Below are 15530 nucleotides of genomic sequence, written 5' to 3'. Positions count from 1 at the left end.
TGCTGCCAGAGGTTCCAGAGGAAGCTCGGACCATCGTCTCCCATGCTGTCATCGACTGAAAGGATACAGCAAAGTTCACAATTTGTTGCAGACTTGATACGACTGGCTCAGTAGGTAGTGCAGTTTCCACAACAGTGGCCATGAGGCGCCACGCTTGACTGAGAGCATCTAGTTTTTCAGGGGGGATGTCCAAGTTTCCCTTATGGAAATGCCTTTCGATGCCACCTGTCTCTTCGGAAACAATGCAGATTCGAGGCTCAAGCACTTCAGGGAAGGTCACATCAAGGATGGACAGATCCTTGGGGCCTCCCAGCGGCCTCCCTGTCAGCCCCAATCTGCCTTTTGCTCCTTTCAACGCTACAGAAGGGGTTTCCAGCAGTGCCAATTCCCGACCAGGCACCATGCTTACCAGCCTCTGCGTGGATAAGGGTGCGGTACCCACAGACCTAGTGAGTCAGGTAGCCAGCTGTCTGGTCAGTCCGCCTAACCCCATCCGGCAGCTGCAGCAGCCTCCAAACCCTCCTAGTCTGCCCTCTTACCACCATTGGCATCTGGTTGGCAGCAGTATACTTCATCACCCGACGCACTGGAAGTCCATAACATAGGACAGGTAGATTTTGAAGATTGTCTGAAGGGGGTACCCCCTCCCCTTTGAGACTGCACCTCCCCCCAAGCCACCGGCTGATGGAGGATCATCTGTGCCTTCACCGCAAGGAGGCTCGCAGCTCTCTTTGCCAGGGGAGCCATAGAGAGGGTTCCTTCCGGTGGCAGAGGCAGACTGTTTTTGCAATTCCTCCTACTTTCTGGTTCCCAAAAAGGACAAAGGTCTTTTCCCTGTTTTAGATCTACGAATCCTCAATCTCCTCTTCAAGAAGGAGAAATTCAAACTGTCCATGTTGGCTCAGGCCTTGTCTGCCCTGGACCCAGGGGACTGGGTGGTAGCAGTGTACTTGCAGGACGCCTATTTTCACATCCCCATCCTGCCTGCCCACTGGTAGTTTACGGTAGGCCAAAAGCATGTTCCATTCACTGTTTCCCCTTTTGCCTTACCAGAGCCCCATGGGTGTTCACCAAGGGGATGGTGGTGGTTGCAGCTCATCCGTTGGGATCAGGGGTGTCAGTCTTCCCTTATCTCAACGACTGATTGTTGAAGGCTCCTGTGAACAGGACTATTGCCCGCCGCCTATGCCCTGCACCGGGTGAACCAGGTTTCCTAAAGCAACACCTCACCCAGGGGAGCTTGGTTATCCAAGTCTTTACTTCTCAGGTTGCGGTCTGGGAACACTGTATACCTTTTGAGCCGTTATTCCCACACGCTGTGATATATAGTTGCTTATGTGCTGCCACAGGTGCTGGAGGAGGCTGTTGCCGATGGGAGAGATGCAGCAAAGTTCACGATCCGATGTGGACTGAACACGACTGATTCACTGAGCAGAGCGGTTGTATTGACAGTGGCCCTTAGGTGCCATGCCTGGTTGAGGATACTTGGCTTTTTGGGGGATGTCCAAGCTAGCCTTATGGACAGGCCCTTTAATGGCAAACATCTCTTCGGAGAGAAAGCAGACTCTGCCCTTGAGTGCTACAAGGATTCTCGTGCTATGGCCAGATCCTTGGGCCTTGCTGTGGCCCCTCGTCCACCTCAGCGTGCCTTTTGCCCCTTTAGTGGCTAGGGAAGGAGTGCCCAACCACACCTGTTTCCCTCGAAGCTGCCCAGCCTCTGTGTGGCTGGGTATGTGGGATCCACCACTCAGCAGCTGCCTCCAAACCTTCCCAGTCTGACACTTCCCCACCAGGGACCAGTCGGAGGTAGGATCATTCATCACCTGCTCCTCTGGCAGTCCATCACGTAGGGCAGGTAGGTTTTGCAGATGGTCACAAGGGGCTACTCCCTCCCCGTTGAGACTACTCCACCGTACCATCCTACAATCGAATGAGAGGATGACTTGACACGCCTATGAGAGGAAGTTACAGCTCTCTTGGCCAAGGGAGCCATAGAGATGGTCCCTGTGCCAGAAGTAGGTCATGGTTGTTATTCCGGCTACTTTCTGGTGCCCAAAAAGGACAAAGGCATCCATCCTCATCTAATCCTGCGGTCCCTCGATCTCTTTCTCAAGAAGAAGTTCAAAATGCTCACTGTGGCTCAGGTTTTGTCTGCCCTGGTCTCAGGAGACTGGATAGTAGCATTGGACTTGCAGGATGCTTATTTTCATATTCTGGTCCTGCCTTCCCACAGATGTTACTTGCGGTTCACAGTGGACCACAAGCACTTTTAGTTCACCATTCTATGAAGAATGTAATTCCTCTTCTTCTGATACAGCCTACTCAAATTTGAGTCTCCTCTGTTTTGGATATGTTAGTCGAGATGGTGCCTGTTGAGGTGGACATGCCACAATGTGTTCTGGGAAGGGATTGATGTATAGCTTCCTCTCCCTTGTTTCACGTTGCTCTCCCTGTTTCCCCGGATGCTGTGGGGCTGCTGGGTTTCAAGGCAGGTTTCATAGCCATCGGTTCCGAAGCAGCGTGACTGTCTCTCAGCATCAAGGCTTCTTCTGCAGCTGAGAAAGGCTTTCGGGCCAAGGTGACTAAGGAACAATGGTCTGTGCAGACTGTTGAGACCTTCTGCCTGGCAGCTTGGGGCTCAAAGCATGACTCTCTAGAACTCGATGGTCTCCCTGGAGCCAAGGCTCAACTCCAGGTTAAACCCTGGAGGGAAGATCCTTGGATGAGGTGGACGGAGGAATTCTAAATGCAGTGGGTCTCCTGGTGTGGGCTTAATTTGATTTTCTCGTACGCCAGAGTCATCTGAGGATTGGTATTGTGGCTCTGCTACCCTTGGCCTTTCGAGATAGTAAGTGTGCCTCCTTTCTTTCAACACTGAGCTCAGTCAATGGCAGGGGATCCCCACCATTTCATTTTTTTTGTGTGCCCACCAATGTTCTCTCCTGTAACGGATGGTCTTTTTGTTTTTAATGTCCTGGCAAGCTGATTGCTTGTGGTCTCTCGGTAAGCAAAGGTTGCATACCCTACGCTGGTCCAAGCTGGGAAACTTGCTGTTGCATTTAGAGCAGAATTTGGAGGATTTGTTCTCCAGAACCCACCCTCCTACGAGCTGTTCTCATACCACCTTGCGTACCGGTTAACTCCGAAGGGTTTGACGGGCATACAGTGTCTTTGTTTCTGTCCGAAAGTGACTGCAGTGCTTGGACTTTAATGACTGCCTTCTGTAGCAGGATAGTCCCACAGCTCCAAAAGGTATGTCCAAACCAGATGGAAGCAAAAACATCTAAGGTAGAGTCTTTGTCCTGGTGGAGTGTCCCAAATAACACATCATCTCAACACTGGAATCTCTGCATTAAATAAAAACAACTTGGAATATCCACAACCAACACTAGATGGCAGGAGTGTGCAAAGCATAAGATAGACCAACACATTCTGAAAAAAATGATCTTGGTGTTTTGTGTGGGCACTGATAATGTCTGTCCAGGCCCCGAGGGCTTCTGGGGTAGATGTTTAGCTTCTTCGTACTCAACGTCAGAGGACTCAAAAGACAGTACCTTTGTGAACAGTTCTTGCAACTCGAAACTTCTCCAAACAAAAACATTCTGCAAACTTCTGGGCCCAAGCCTAGATGCAGAGGTATGCAGACAATGTACAGCCACACAGAGTACGAAAAAACACGTTTGAAAGTTACAAAACGGGCACTGCGCAGTAAGTCATTTGCAACAAATTCACTAACTAGCTAAAGGTATGTGTGAGATGCACTAGTGAGCTTGGACTGTTGCTTCTCATCCCAATAAAGCCAGCACTCTGAAAGGGACGGCTCCCAGAGAAGCACTCAAAGCACACGTCAGGCAGCACACCGGGCATGCAGGATAAAACCGAACCACGTACTTGCGCTGCAGTCGCTCTAGCTTGCTGGTAAGTTGATGGGTGGAGAGATGAGTGACAGATGCAAAGGCAGAAAAAGAAGAAACAAAAAGAGAATGAGTGAATAAATGAAAAATAAACAAGCAAGGAAGATCACAAGGTAGACATATGGTGAATAAATAAGAAATGAGAAAGAAGTAGCATGGAGTGGCCAATGAACCGCACCAAAGGAATGAGAGTCATTTCAAAGAAAACATAAGGTGAATTGCTTAATGCCTCCACCACACGAGCAACCACCACATAGTAGGGGTTCCGGTGGGCTTTTAATGCTCCTGCCCTCACTATCCGACTATAAACTGCTCCAGTTTAAACTAATCTGCTTGCCCAACAAAGCAATAGTCTATCACAATTAGATGATGTTTGCCCCTGTTCTTACTTATGTATAAAAAACACTGCTGCTTGGTTATTTGCCACAGAATGTAAAAATAGGCAATCACTAATTGAGGAGAACTGGTGTGGTATCAAAGGTAAAAGGAATGCATTAACAACTCACATGTACACACCTGAGAACCACAGGAATGTTTGGTATGACCATCAGTAATTAACAAACATCTACTCAACAAGGCACCCAAGCAGCTGAGTATGTGCACCGTAACATCCACCCCACAAAGGGCCTCATTTAGAGTTTGGTGGATGGGTTACTCCGTCACAAACGCGATGGATATCCCTGTCTGCCGTGTTACAATTCCATTATATCCTATGGAAACCGTAAACCGTCTGCCAAACTCTAAATCAGGCCATAGTTTCTATTATGTAAGCTCTAATCCATGTCCCTGTCAAAGTAGACATCAGTCAACTAAGGTATTTCCCCAACCTGACATCTAGCCAAACAAGCTCATGACCTGTTAGCTAACAGCTAAATAGTTATCAAAAGAACTGGAAGACACAAAAATAGGAAAGAAATTAACTAGAACTGCACCAACCATCCATCCACCAAGAAGTGTATTCATTCAGCCAGCCAATTGGCTATGAATACAACTGTGGGTCTGTCCCTCCAAGTAGGCTGCCTCTCTAGCCATTAAACCTCCTTCAACTCTAGATCTAGCCTATGCAAAACCGTTCAACATAGGATCATACGAACCAGCAAAACTGACATCAATCCAAACAGCCTTCTGTATACCTAAACACTAATCCAAGTAGACATCGAACCGACTAGAAATCCATTCACCTTAAATAAAAGCTCGGAGGCTGCCCAGTGGCAGTTCGTAAAACTAGGTATGTGGCACTGTGAAACCTTTAATGAATCTAGCCTATTAGATTTTCATCTAAACATCCAACCAGTTACACATCAATCTAGATTGTTTTCAAGCTACACATTCCGATTAAATATCTGTTGATACATCACCACTGAATGAAGGGTCACTTGGGACCTGTTGAGTTTCCAAGACCATGAAGTACCAAATTCAACAGTAGTGACCAGAGAAGACTACATGAACATCTACCAAAAACTGCACAGTTCACACATCTGGAAGAGGAGGGGTAGCAAGATGTGCATCATTTCCCTTTTTTGTCTCACAGAGCACTGCAGTGAACTGCCTTACCGCAGCCTGCTTCTGAGGTTGTTGACCTCCCTGTTCATGGACTCTGCTGTCTCGGTTACATCTTCCAGCTCCCGCTGCAGTCTGCGCCTGTTGTTATTGGCTCGCGTTGCCTCCTCTTCAGACTCCTCCACTTGGCGCTTCAGCTGCTTCATGCGAATGTGTAACTTCTCCATCTATTGTCAGGACAAAGAAGAATGAAACAAGACATTTAGAGGTGACACTACCAGCCATGCCAGATGAATGCCCTGTCCCCGTACGGACCAGCAGCACAGTGGAGCCCATTCATCAAAAAACTAAACCAAATATATTGTTTCACTGTACAGCAGACAACTTACTCTGTGGTAAGCACCATACATACGGTTCATAATAATTCACTTGCAACTTAAGAACCACCAATGTTGAATTACAGTTGTGATTATGCATGGGAGAAGTGCACCAAGAACAGACTCGAGAAGCTTGCAAAAAGCTACTTTGTTTGACTTGTGGAAAGCTTGTTTGCAGGAAAGTAAATGGGCATTGAGCAATGACCTGAGGATGCCCTCTCTCAAGATATCATTTGCCTACATTGTTATTTGTCATTTACAAAAAGCAGAATAGAGACCATTCACTACACTCTAGAAAAGATTACCACAACAGCCAACATTTTAGACCTTTTGAAGAATACACATGTGCTTATGTGAGCACATGTGAGGCCTTTTCCTAATGCAGATTCCTAACGAGAACAACCCCAGGTGCAAATATGGATCTGGACAAATCATATCTTTAAACATTTAACACTGATGCAGACCTTGATAGACTCAAATTAGTATGTCACACAAGCAACGTCCGTTCCATTCTGACATCCATGCCGATATAATGGTCAAGCAGTGGATGGATGAGCTCCAACATCCTGCAGAAAGCAAATATACAACAATCACTTGCAAAGCCAATAGGCCTGGCATTGTCGGGCAACCTTTTATCACTGTCAGTGTTTCTTCTGTTTAGTAAAGGTTTTTGTAAAATGTTATTGTTCGAAACTCCATTGATAGTGCGGGATTTGAATGTTGACTTGTCAAGTGTGGAAATTTACACATCAACGGTGCATCTGCTTTAGAGCTTGATATAGTAGAACAGGAAGAGACAGTCATCGATGCTGAACTTATCAACACCACTTTAGAGTGTTTCAACGACAGGTTCGCTGAAGATCTGTTAGGTGATGCAATCAGGTGTTTTCAAATCTTTCTTTGACCACTTCTTTGATGGAGAGACTTCCGAAATGGGGGCCTTTGGCTCACCTTGACCAGAAGTATGCCTCTTCAAGGGAGGGGGAGAGGGTATCCTGGTGGGTTTTACAGGGGGCTCTGAAGAAGCTACAGAAAGCATGTATTTTGATGGGTGCCCTTCCAAGTTGATTTTTTGTCTGTTAATAAATCTTTCTCTGAGAATGCCCTGTGTTTAGAAGGCGCAGCAGTCTACTCTCTCAATCCTTGAGGGAATTAGTGGTAAACTTTGCATAGATATCAGTCGTTTAGTCCAAGACCTGATTTGAGCAGACAAAACAAATTTCTTAAGCCAGTCAACAGTACAGACCTTTCTGGCTCCACAAACCTCATATGACTTAAAGAGTCCTTGTGTGTGAGAGTTCAGCCACAATCCAAATGATACCGATCACAAATAAATTGTATTATAGTTTCTTGTGGGGGAAGAATGAAAGTTCCTGATGAACTTAAGCGCAGATTTGACCCAAACATTACTGTAGGGTAGCAAGAGAACAGAGCCCAAAGTGATTCCCTGTTAAATGATGCAAATCAGAGAAAATCTGGTGGTTGAAGCCTTTGTGGAGGGTTGAAGCCCTGAGCCCCTCTATCTGACTGGTTGCACTTCAGGTCATATAATGAGATGGAAGGGCTATTTAGTATCCATTAAGGGGGTTTCCTTTTGTTTCCAATGAAAGCTTCTGTATTGAAACACTGCTATGATAACACTGATCACCAAAGGCTCACAGCTTGACACTGGGCTACAATTCAAGCATGTGAAGATCCAATGCTGTAGAAATAACATTTCACCCTAGAAATTCTAAACCTTTCAGTGTCAGTGACCAAAATAAAAGATATGGTCATTCTATATTGTTGAAGAACCTGCAGACCTACAGCAACACCAGCCTGCTGAAACCTTTCACCTACTAATATACAGCTTTAGTGGAAGATCCCCGGCCACTAACAAAATATCCAAACCTCTGCATCCAAGGTGCATGGCCGAGCCGGCACCCAAGAGTGCCATGCGACTCTGAAGCTCCAGTGGAGCGGGCCCAGTTTTTTACACTAAAAGGGACTTCCAGTGTTGCAAACAGATCCAGGCAGCCCCACACTTGGCACTGTGCTGGGCTTAACAGGGATGCCTTATAATGACTGTACAGTGTTGCGGACCACGCCCTCCCGTCACCATGCTGGTTGAGCCGCCACTGATATGGTACATCACCTGCCCTCTCGCACCCAGTTACCTGCTCCAACTGTTGCCTGCGGCTCAACATAACGTTGCACTCGCCGGGCCCTGCATGCGTGGCTCCTGGGAAGAAGCATGCTGCAAGTGCTCTACCCGACCGTTCTACCGCATCTTGAGAAGCTGACGTGTGTGGAACAGTGGATTGGAAGATTGGACCTGTCCCAGGGCCTGTCTTGCCCGCAACCCATTGGGCGCTCCAGCTTGGCTGCACGGACAGGAAGGTTTGCTGCTGATGCAGGGCCCCGGGACCTGGATACTTGGCAGAGGGATGAGTCACTCTTCATGGCGCTGACACAACCCCCACTGCCCTGGCCCCCTGCATTATCATGGTTATATGCACTTGAAATTCATAAGCTCCATGGGACTCCACTTGTGGTGACCAGGGTGCTTGCACTCCTAATCTGTCTTACTACGACCTCTGCAGACAGCCAGTGGCCCTCCACCCATTAACACTACAGCTGTGGTACTGTGATTCCTTGTGAGGGACCGGCTGTCCTAGCACACCATTGTCTGCTGCGCCTAAGTGGGGCCTATTCTTCTCACCCTACAATCATGGTCAGGGACAGCAACCAACAACTCAAGCTCCCTTTCACTATGACTAAAGCCACAGAGACACCGTCTGTTGCCCCCACAATGGAACTGGAACTCACAGATGCGACAGGGGTACCCTGCTGACGGGGACAGATGTCATCATGGTGGAGCTATGGCTGGGGTTCCAAGCTATGAATGACAGACCTAACACCTTGGTCGGCTGTCTCGACCGCATGGGGGAAGATTGGACAAGCACCAGACCAGGCTAGAAACGGTGGAGGGACATAATTCAACTGTGGAGGATAACTCTGCCACGGGGGCAAAACGCATCAACCAGATTGGGAGACTCCTCAAAACAGTGGCTATTGAAAACGAGGACCTCAAGGCCCGCGGGCGACGCAAAAATATCCGTATACTGGGAGTGGCAGCATCCACAGACACTGGGCGTCTCAACATCTTTGTGGAATGCCTGCTCACAGACTTAGTTGACCGTCAAAACATTACCCCCACCTTTGTGGTTGAGCGTGCACACCAATCTTTAGGCCCTCCCCCAACGGGCCACGCCTAGATCATTCATGGCCAGGCTGCTGAACTTTCAATACAGAGACACTGTCCTTCGCCTTGCGCGTGAGCATGGCCTATTGAAGTGGCAGGGCTCCGCTCTCTTGATATTTGCAGACTTCACCCTGGTGGTGCAGGAGGCCCGTCGTAAATTTGCAGAGGCCAAAGTGGCATTAAGGAAATTGGGACTTCGATACGGCATGTTGTATCCGGCACGCCTACAGGTTAATGACCACGGAAAAACACAGTTCTTCAACACGCCATTGGATGCCCTGAACTTTTGCAAGCACTATGCACGACGACCTCTTCATCGAGGCACGCTTCCCCAGATCCCGCATCGCAGGACCCTAGTCCTGCATCCAGCGCAGAACTCTTTCCTCCAGATATGACTAACACCTACTCTGTTATGAAGATTTCTCTTCAGGCCAAGGTCTGTGTCCAGATATCCTTATATGCTGAGTGTCACCTGTGCTTTACACTCCTGCAGATCTCGCACATACTATTTCAAAATGGGCGATTTATGTACTTTTGCCATTGCTTTATATTTAGGCCTGCCATGCCGAGGCAGTCTGCCTCTTTTGGATTGTTTTGCGTAATGTTGTGTTAGTGTATTGGATGTTTAGGGTTCCTGGGCTACTTTTTACCTTGTTTGGGTGGGGGAGTTGGGGATTTCTGTTTTTTTTTCCTGCTACCAGTTATTGTTCTTCAGCTGCTACCTTCTTTATACTGATGGTGCACATCTCATGCTTCTTTATTCTGTACCAACCCATACATGACTACGCAACAAGATCAGAGTCCCGCTTCTAGATATCACACTCCTCTCTTGGAACATACGTGGTCTTAATGACCATCGCAAAGGTAGACATGTACTCCACTATCTCACCAGGCACAAGGCCATGAAAGCCTTTCTGCAGGAGACCCATCTGACTCCGGGTAAAGTCCAACCCTTCGCATCCACTTGGGGTCCACATTGCTATTTCTCCTGTTACAGTTCCAATGCTCAATGGGTTAGTGTTCTTATATACAAGAGCCTTCCCCTTCACTTGTTGTACACCCTCAGACAAGGCCGGCAGATATGTTCTGATAACGGGGATACTGGTGGGTCACTGGATTCTATTAGCCAACACATACGTCCTAAATGTTGACACTCCTGATTTTTTCTGCACCCTCATGGCCCACTTTGGCCACTTGAACTACAATCACATTATACTGGTAGGGTGACTTCAATATCCTTCTATACCCACACTTGGATTCCACCTCCGTCTCCCTGGCTAACAAACCAAAATCGGTGCAAATAGTCCACAACATCTATCATACTTTCTCACTCTGAGACCCATGGCGTTTGCTCCATTCGGATACCCCTGCCTACACCCACCACTCCACACCACGATACATGGTCTCGCCTTGACTACAGGGTGCTGTCCACCATGATCGCCCCTTGGCTAAGAGATATAACCCTTCTAGCACACACACTATCAGATCATGCATCTGTGACTATCTCTTAGGCTACCATATGCCAGTGGCATTGACCGGCACTGGAGATTCCCTGCAATGGCCCTGCATGATGACCTTTTCTGCTCCAAACTCAGGGCGGCACTTACTGACTTTTATTAACTAGATACCAGCCCTGTACCTGCCTATGCCACCATGTGGGAGGCCTTTAAGGTTTATATTTGCGGTATCTGCAGCGGACTGTCTAGAGATGATGCGCAATCTGCACAGCGCGCCTCCCTCTTGGCAGGGTATTGCGACCTGGTGAAGCATGAAGCCCTCTTCCTGAAGAAATATGCGAGAGCCCCCCGCAATGGAGAGGGTGCACGCCCAGGGCGTACACTAGCTAGACTCTTGCAACCCCCCCCCAAAGAGATTCCTTGTATATTCCTTAATTGCCGGATGGCACACACATCACGAATAACATGGACATAGGGGGAACCCTATTGCACTATATTCTGATTTATTTCCCAGAAAGACCAATGGCGACACTGCCTGTCTGTCCTCATACCTCGAGGAGTAGGCCATGGTGTGGACCACTAGAGCCCATGAGCAATTTCTGGGCGAATCCGTCTCGTACGATGACATCATCCAAGCTATCGATTCATTAGATGTTTCGAAGGCCCCTGGCCTGGACGGTTTCACTGGTGCCTTTCGTAACCAATTTAAGCACCTCTTTGCCCCCCATCTGCTTGCTATGTATAAAGAGGCGCTAACAACTGGGATACTACCCCCAATGTTAGGAGAAGCAGTCATCACCCTACTACTCAAACCCAGTAAAGATCCTTGTGCATGCAGCCCATATCGGCCAATATCACTCTTGAACTTTGACAACAAAATCTTAGCTAAGATGCTGGCAAACCGGCTTTCCCTCCTTATGGACCAAATTATATCACCTGTACAAGTCAGGTTTTGTCCAGCATCAATCGACTTCCCTGAACCTGCGCACCCTCTTCTCAGCCCTCAACCGCATTTCCCCCAACACACCTGCTGCTGTTGTGTTGTTGGACGCCAAAACGGCATTTGACTGTCTGGAGTGGCCCTTTCTACAAGCCACCCTTACTATATTGGGCATACCCTTGAACTTCACCTCAATTATCAAATTATAGTATGGACAACCCACTGCCTGCATTTGTGTAAATTGCTCCCTGTCTCGCCCTTTTCAAAGATAGAGGGCCACGAGGCAGGGATGCCCCCTTTCACCTCTAGTCTTTATAATTGCACTGGGCCCCCTGATGCACCACCTCTAGGAATGACAGACACCGTGGACTGCAGTTCCGCTATGGCCCACTACTTCTTTCAGTATATGCTGATGACATCTAGCTTTTTCTCAGACACCCCGCCGACAACCTCTCACCACTTCTAAGGGAAGTTACCAGTTATGGGGCATTTTCGGGCTTATGAATTAACTGGTCTAAATCTGAACTGTTCCCACTCACCGACTCCACCACTACGTTCCAAGGTGACTTCCCATTGGCTTGCTGTGTGGGTCCGGTGAAGTACAATGGTATCATGCTCCATAGCAAGGAACAGGTGATCAGGCTCAATTATGGCCCCGCAATCGGCAAACTGACATCCCAAATCGGATAATGCCTACAACACCCCCTTTCCATGGCCAGGCGCATTGTCATCATAAAAATTGTAGTACTTCCCCGTTTTTTATACCCATTTCCTAATATTCCCATTCCACTCACTAACAAATTCTTTGCCTCATTACCCAGTCTTCTACTCAAATTGATCTGGGCAGGCCGGTGGCCCCGGGTGTGATGGGACACACTGGTTCAACCCCTTGAACATGGAGGGTTCAGGGTGCCTCATATGCAACTATAGTATTTAGTAGCCCAATGCCAGTACTCTCATCACTGGTTCCACCCGGCGCTCGGATCCCATATGCGAAACCAGAGATGGATCTGGCATACCCCACACCACTCGCATCTTTGTTCCCTACTGTACACCCCCTAAAATCCCACAGATATTCAACCTCTATCCACCACTAGCTGGGCATGGAAAAAACTGCTCTATCTACCGGGGTGTTCCTTTCTATACTCAGCACAGCTCCCACTCTCTCCCAATTCCTGGCTGCCCATAACTAACTGATAGTTCAGCTTACTCTTTCAAACCTTGATATTCACACCTTTGCTGATGTGTTCCCAGAGTGCCATGTGGTGGTTGTAACAGGCAAGACCCGCTTCCCATGGTCACCCAGATGGACTGCTTTATTATACACCGCGTCCTCAGCGCAGCACGTGCAACCTTACCACCATATCCCTTAGCGCTACCTGATTTTGTCCCACTGACCTCACTCATTGCTGCCCAGACCAGGCATCCCCTGGTGTCTAAGCTCTACCACATATGTGTCGCCCTGCTCCCTTCCTGTGACAATAAACTCCGGTAGACCTGAGAAGTAGACGTGGGCCACACGCTCACTGATAAAATGTGGTTGGCCTGCTGTTCACAGACACGCCTCGTTCTCTCCCAACTACCGCCATAAACTCCTGCATTTTAAAATACTTCGTAGGATGTATGTCATACCCAGTTTCTTTGCGCACCTGAACCCATCCAGATCCCCTGCCTGCCCTCGTTGTTCTGCCCCCTTTGCCGACTTTACCCATTTATCCTGGTCATGACTGCTGATTACAGCCAATGAGCGCTCTACTTATGACATATTGCCCAAATGATAGCGATGCCCCTTACCCCCAGTCCCCTGTTAGCCTTCCTGGGATACGTTCAGGATATTCCCAAACCAGTACGCTGGTTCACTGCCATTGCTCTTCTGCATGCAAAGCTTGAGGTGGCCCTGCACTGGATGTCTCGACACCTCCAAACTGTCCAAGCCTGGATGTCTACTGTGACATCACAAGTGTAACTTCCCACCTCCCATCCCAAAAGTATCTGGCACCCGCTCCGTAATTATCTGCTACTTGGGGGAGCCCAGATCCTCTCTCCCTTCCCTTAGCTTGCCTACTTTTGTCGCTGATATCATGCCTATCACCTACTGTAGCTCCTCCTGTATGCAGATGCATCACTGGGAATAAATCCATCAGCCTACATTCACGATTCTGTTATTCTCAAAATGCTCATTTTTGCTTGTTTTCCGATATGTATGTACCACCATTCCATGTTAAGCTATACTTAGCAACTGTATTGCTCTTATTGCTGGATTTGTGTTCTGTTTGTTATGTAAAATCACATAAAACCTCAAAAAACACCTTTTCATGCAGTTCAGATTCAGGATTAACACCTGAAATCCTGTTCAGATAACTACGGTCATTATCTCCAACCCCCCCATTCTGAAATCAGTTCACATTCCCCCCCCTGCGATCGCACACTGACCTCATCAGAGGTCGCCTTCCATCACGCTGGAAGCATGACTTCCAGCGCGACCGAGGAGAAACAGATTTGTTTCTCCTCGGTACGGGGTAGGGGGAGGTAAGGGAGGCATATAAAGGGAAGGAAAGGCTTTTCCTTCCCTTTTCATGTTTCTCTGAGCATTCCGGCAGCACAATCGCATACCGGTTGTGCTGCAGGAATGCCGCTAGGCACCAGAGATTTTATTTTTATTTGTTTACTGTTATAAGGGGAGCACCTCCTTAGGCAAGGTTCGCTCCTTGGGGTGGCAATTATTTTGTTAGGCGGTTTCTGCCTCCAGGGGGGACAGAAGCCACTAGGCACCTGGGATGTATTATTATTATTTATTTTTGGTTTACATTCAAAAGGGGAGCGACTCCTTAAGCAAAGTCCGCTCCTCTGGGTGGCAATTATTTTATTAGGCGGTTTCTGCCCCGGGGGGGGGGGGGGGGGGGGGGGGATGGGGGGGGCAGAAGCCACTAGACACCAGTTTTTTTTTGCGGCAATTTAAAAAAGGGGAGCTACCGCTTAGGCAAGGGTCGCTCCACTGGGGGGATTGTGGGGGGGGGGCAAGTTTATTTTAGGCCAGTTCTTCCCCCCTTGGGGGACAGATTGGCCTATTTCTATTAGGCCAATATGCCCCCAAAGGGGGGAAGATACCACTACACACCAGGGATTTTTTTTGCGGCAATTTAAAAAAAAAGGGGCGCTACCCCTTAAGCAACAGTAGCTCACCTGAGGGGCAAATTTATTTTAGGCAATTTCTGCCCCCTCATTTTCAACAGGTTTTTGGCTCTTCCCTGTCACAGGCACTTAGCCCACCTACATAAGTGAGTTATCATTTTTACCAAGAGACTGAGGGGAACGTTGGGTGGTAGGAAATGTGTGCTGGTGCAGTGATCCCACACAGAAATGTGGAAAAATTTGTTTTTAGCTCAATCTGAGGCTTGCTGATGATTCTGGGTAAGAAAACACTGGGGGTTCCACGCAAGTCACACCTCCCTGGACTCCCTCTGGTGTCTAGTTTTCAGAAATGTTTGGGTTTGGTAGGTTTCCCTTCATGGTTGCTGAGCCCAGGAGCAAAAACGCAGGTGTAAACTACCCCCCTCCCCTGCAAAAACAGGTCGTTTTGTATTTGATACTTTTGATGTGTCCACATAGTGTTTTGGGGCATTTCCTTTTGTGGGCGCTAGGCCTACCCACACAAGTGAAGTACCATTTTTATCGGTAGACCTGCAGGAACGCTGAGTAGATGGAAGTTTGTGGCTCCTCTCAGATTCCAGAACTTTCTGTCACTGAAATTTGGGGAAAAAGTTTTTTTTTTGCCGCATATTGAGGTTTGCTAAGGATTCTGGGTAACATAACCTAATAAGAGCCCTACAAGTCACCCCATCTTGGATTCCCCTAGGTGCCTAGTTTTCAAACATGCACAGGTTTGGTAGGTTGAGCTAGAGGCCAAAATCCACTGCTAGGCACAGGTCTGTTTTCTTTGGGAAAATGTGATGTGTCCATGTTGTGTTTTAGGGCATTTCCCGTCGCAGGCACTAGGCCTACCCACACAAGTGAGGTACCATTTTTATCGGGAGACTTGGAGAAACGCTGGGTGGTAGGAAATTTGTAACCGAAATGTGAGGAAAAAAAGTGTTTTTT

At 48.0% G+C, this 15530-nt stretch overlaps 1 protein-coding gene across 7 annotated transcripts in view; it reads right to left on the bottom strand.

Annotated features, from left to right (window-relative positions):
- LOC138246211 (myosin-10-like) overlaps positions 1 to 15530 on the bottom strand; it is a 491460-nt gene that overhangs the window by 22666 nt on the left and 453264 nt on the right. For all 7 annotated transcript variants that reach the window (XM_069200598.1, XM_069200595.1, XM_069200596.1 and 4 more), the window contains one exon: positions 5469 to 5641. In XM_069200598.1, coding sequence (XP_069056699.1) covers positions 5469 to 5641 — 173 coding nt within the window. The remainder of the gene's footprint in view (positions 1 to 5468; positions 5642 to 15530) is intronic.

The sequence above is a fragment of the Pleurodeles waltl genome, chromosome 7 (genome assembly GCF_031143425.1).
Source record: "Pleurodeles waltl isolate 20211129_DDA chromosome 7, aPleWal1.hap1.20221129, whole genome shotgun sequence".
NCBI lineage: Eukaryota > Metazoa > Chordata > Amphibia > Caudata > Salamandridae > Pleurodeles > Pleurodeles waltl.
Note: the sequence above shows the minus strand (reverse complement) of the source record. Positions and strands in the feature narration are given on the sequence as shown.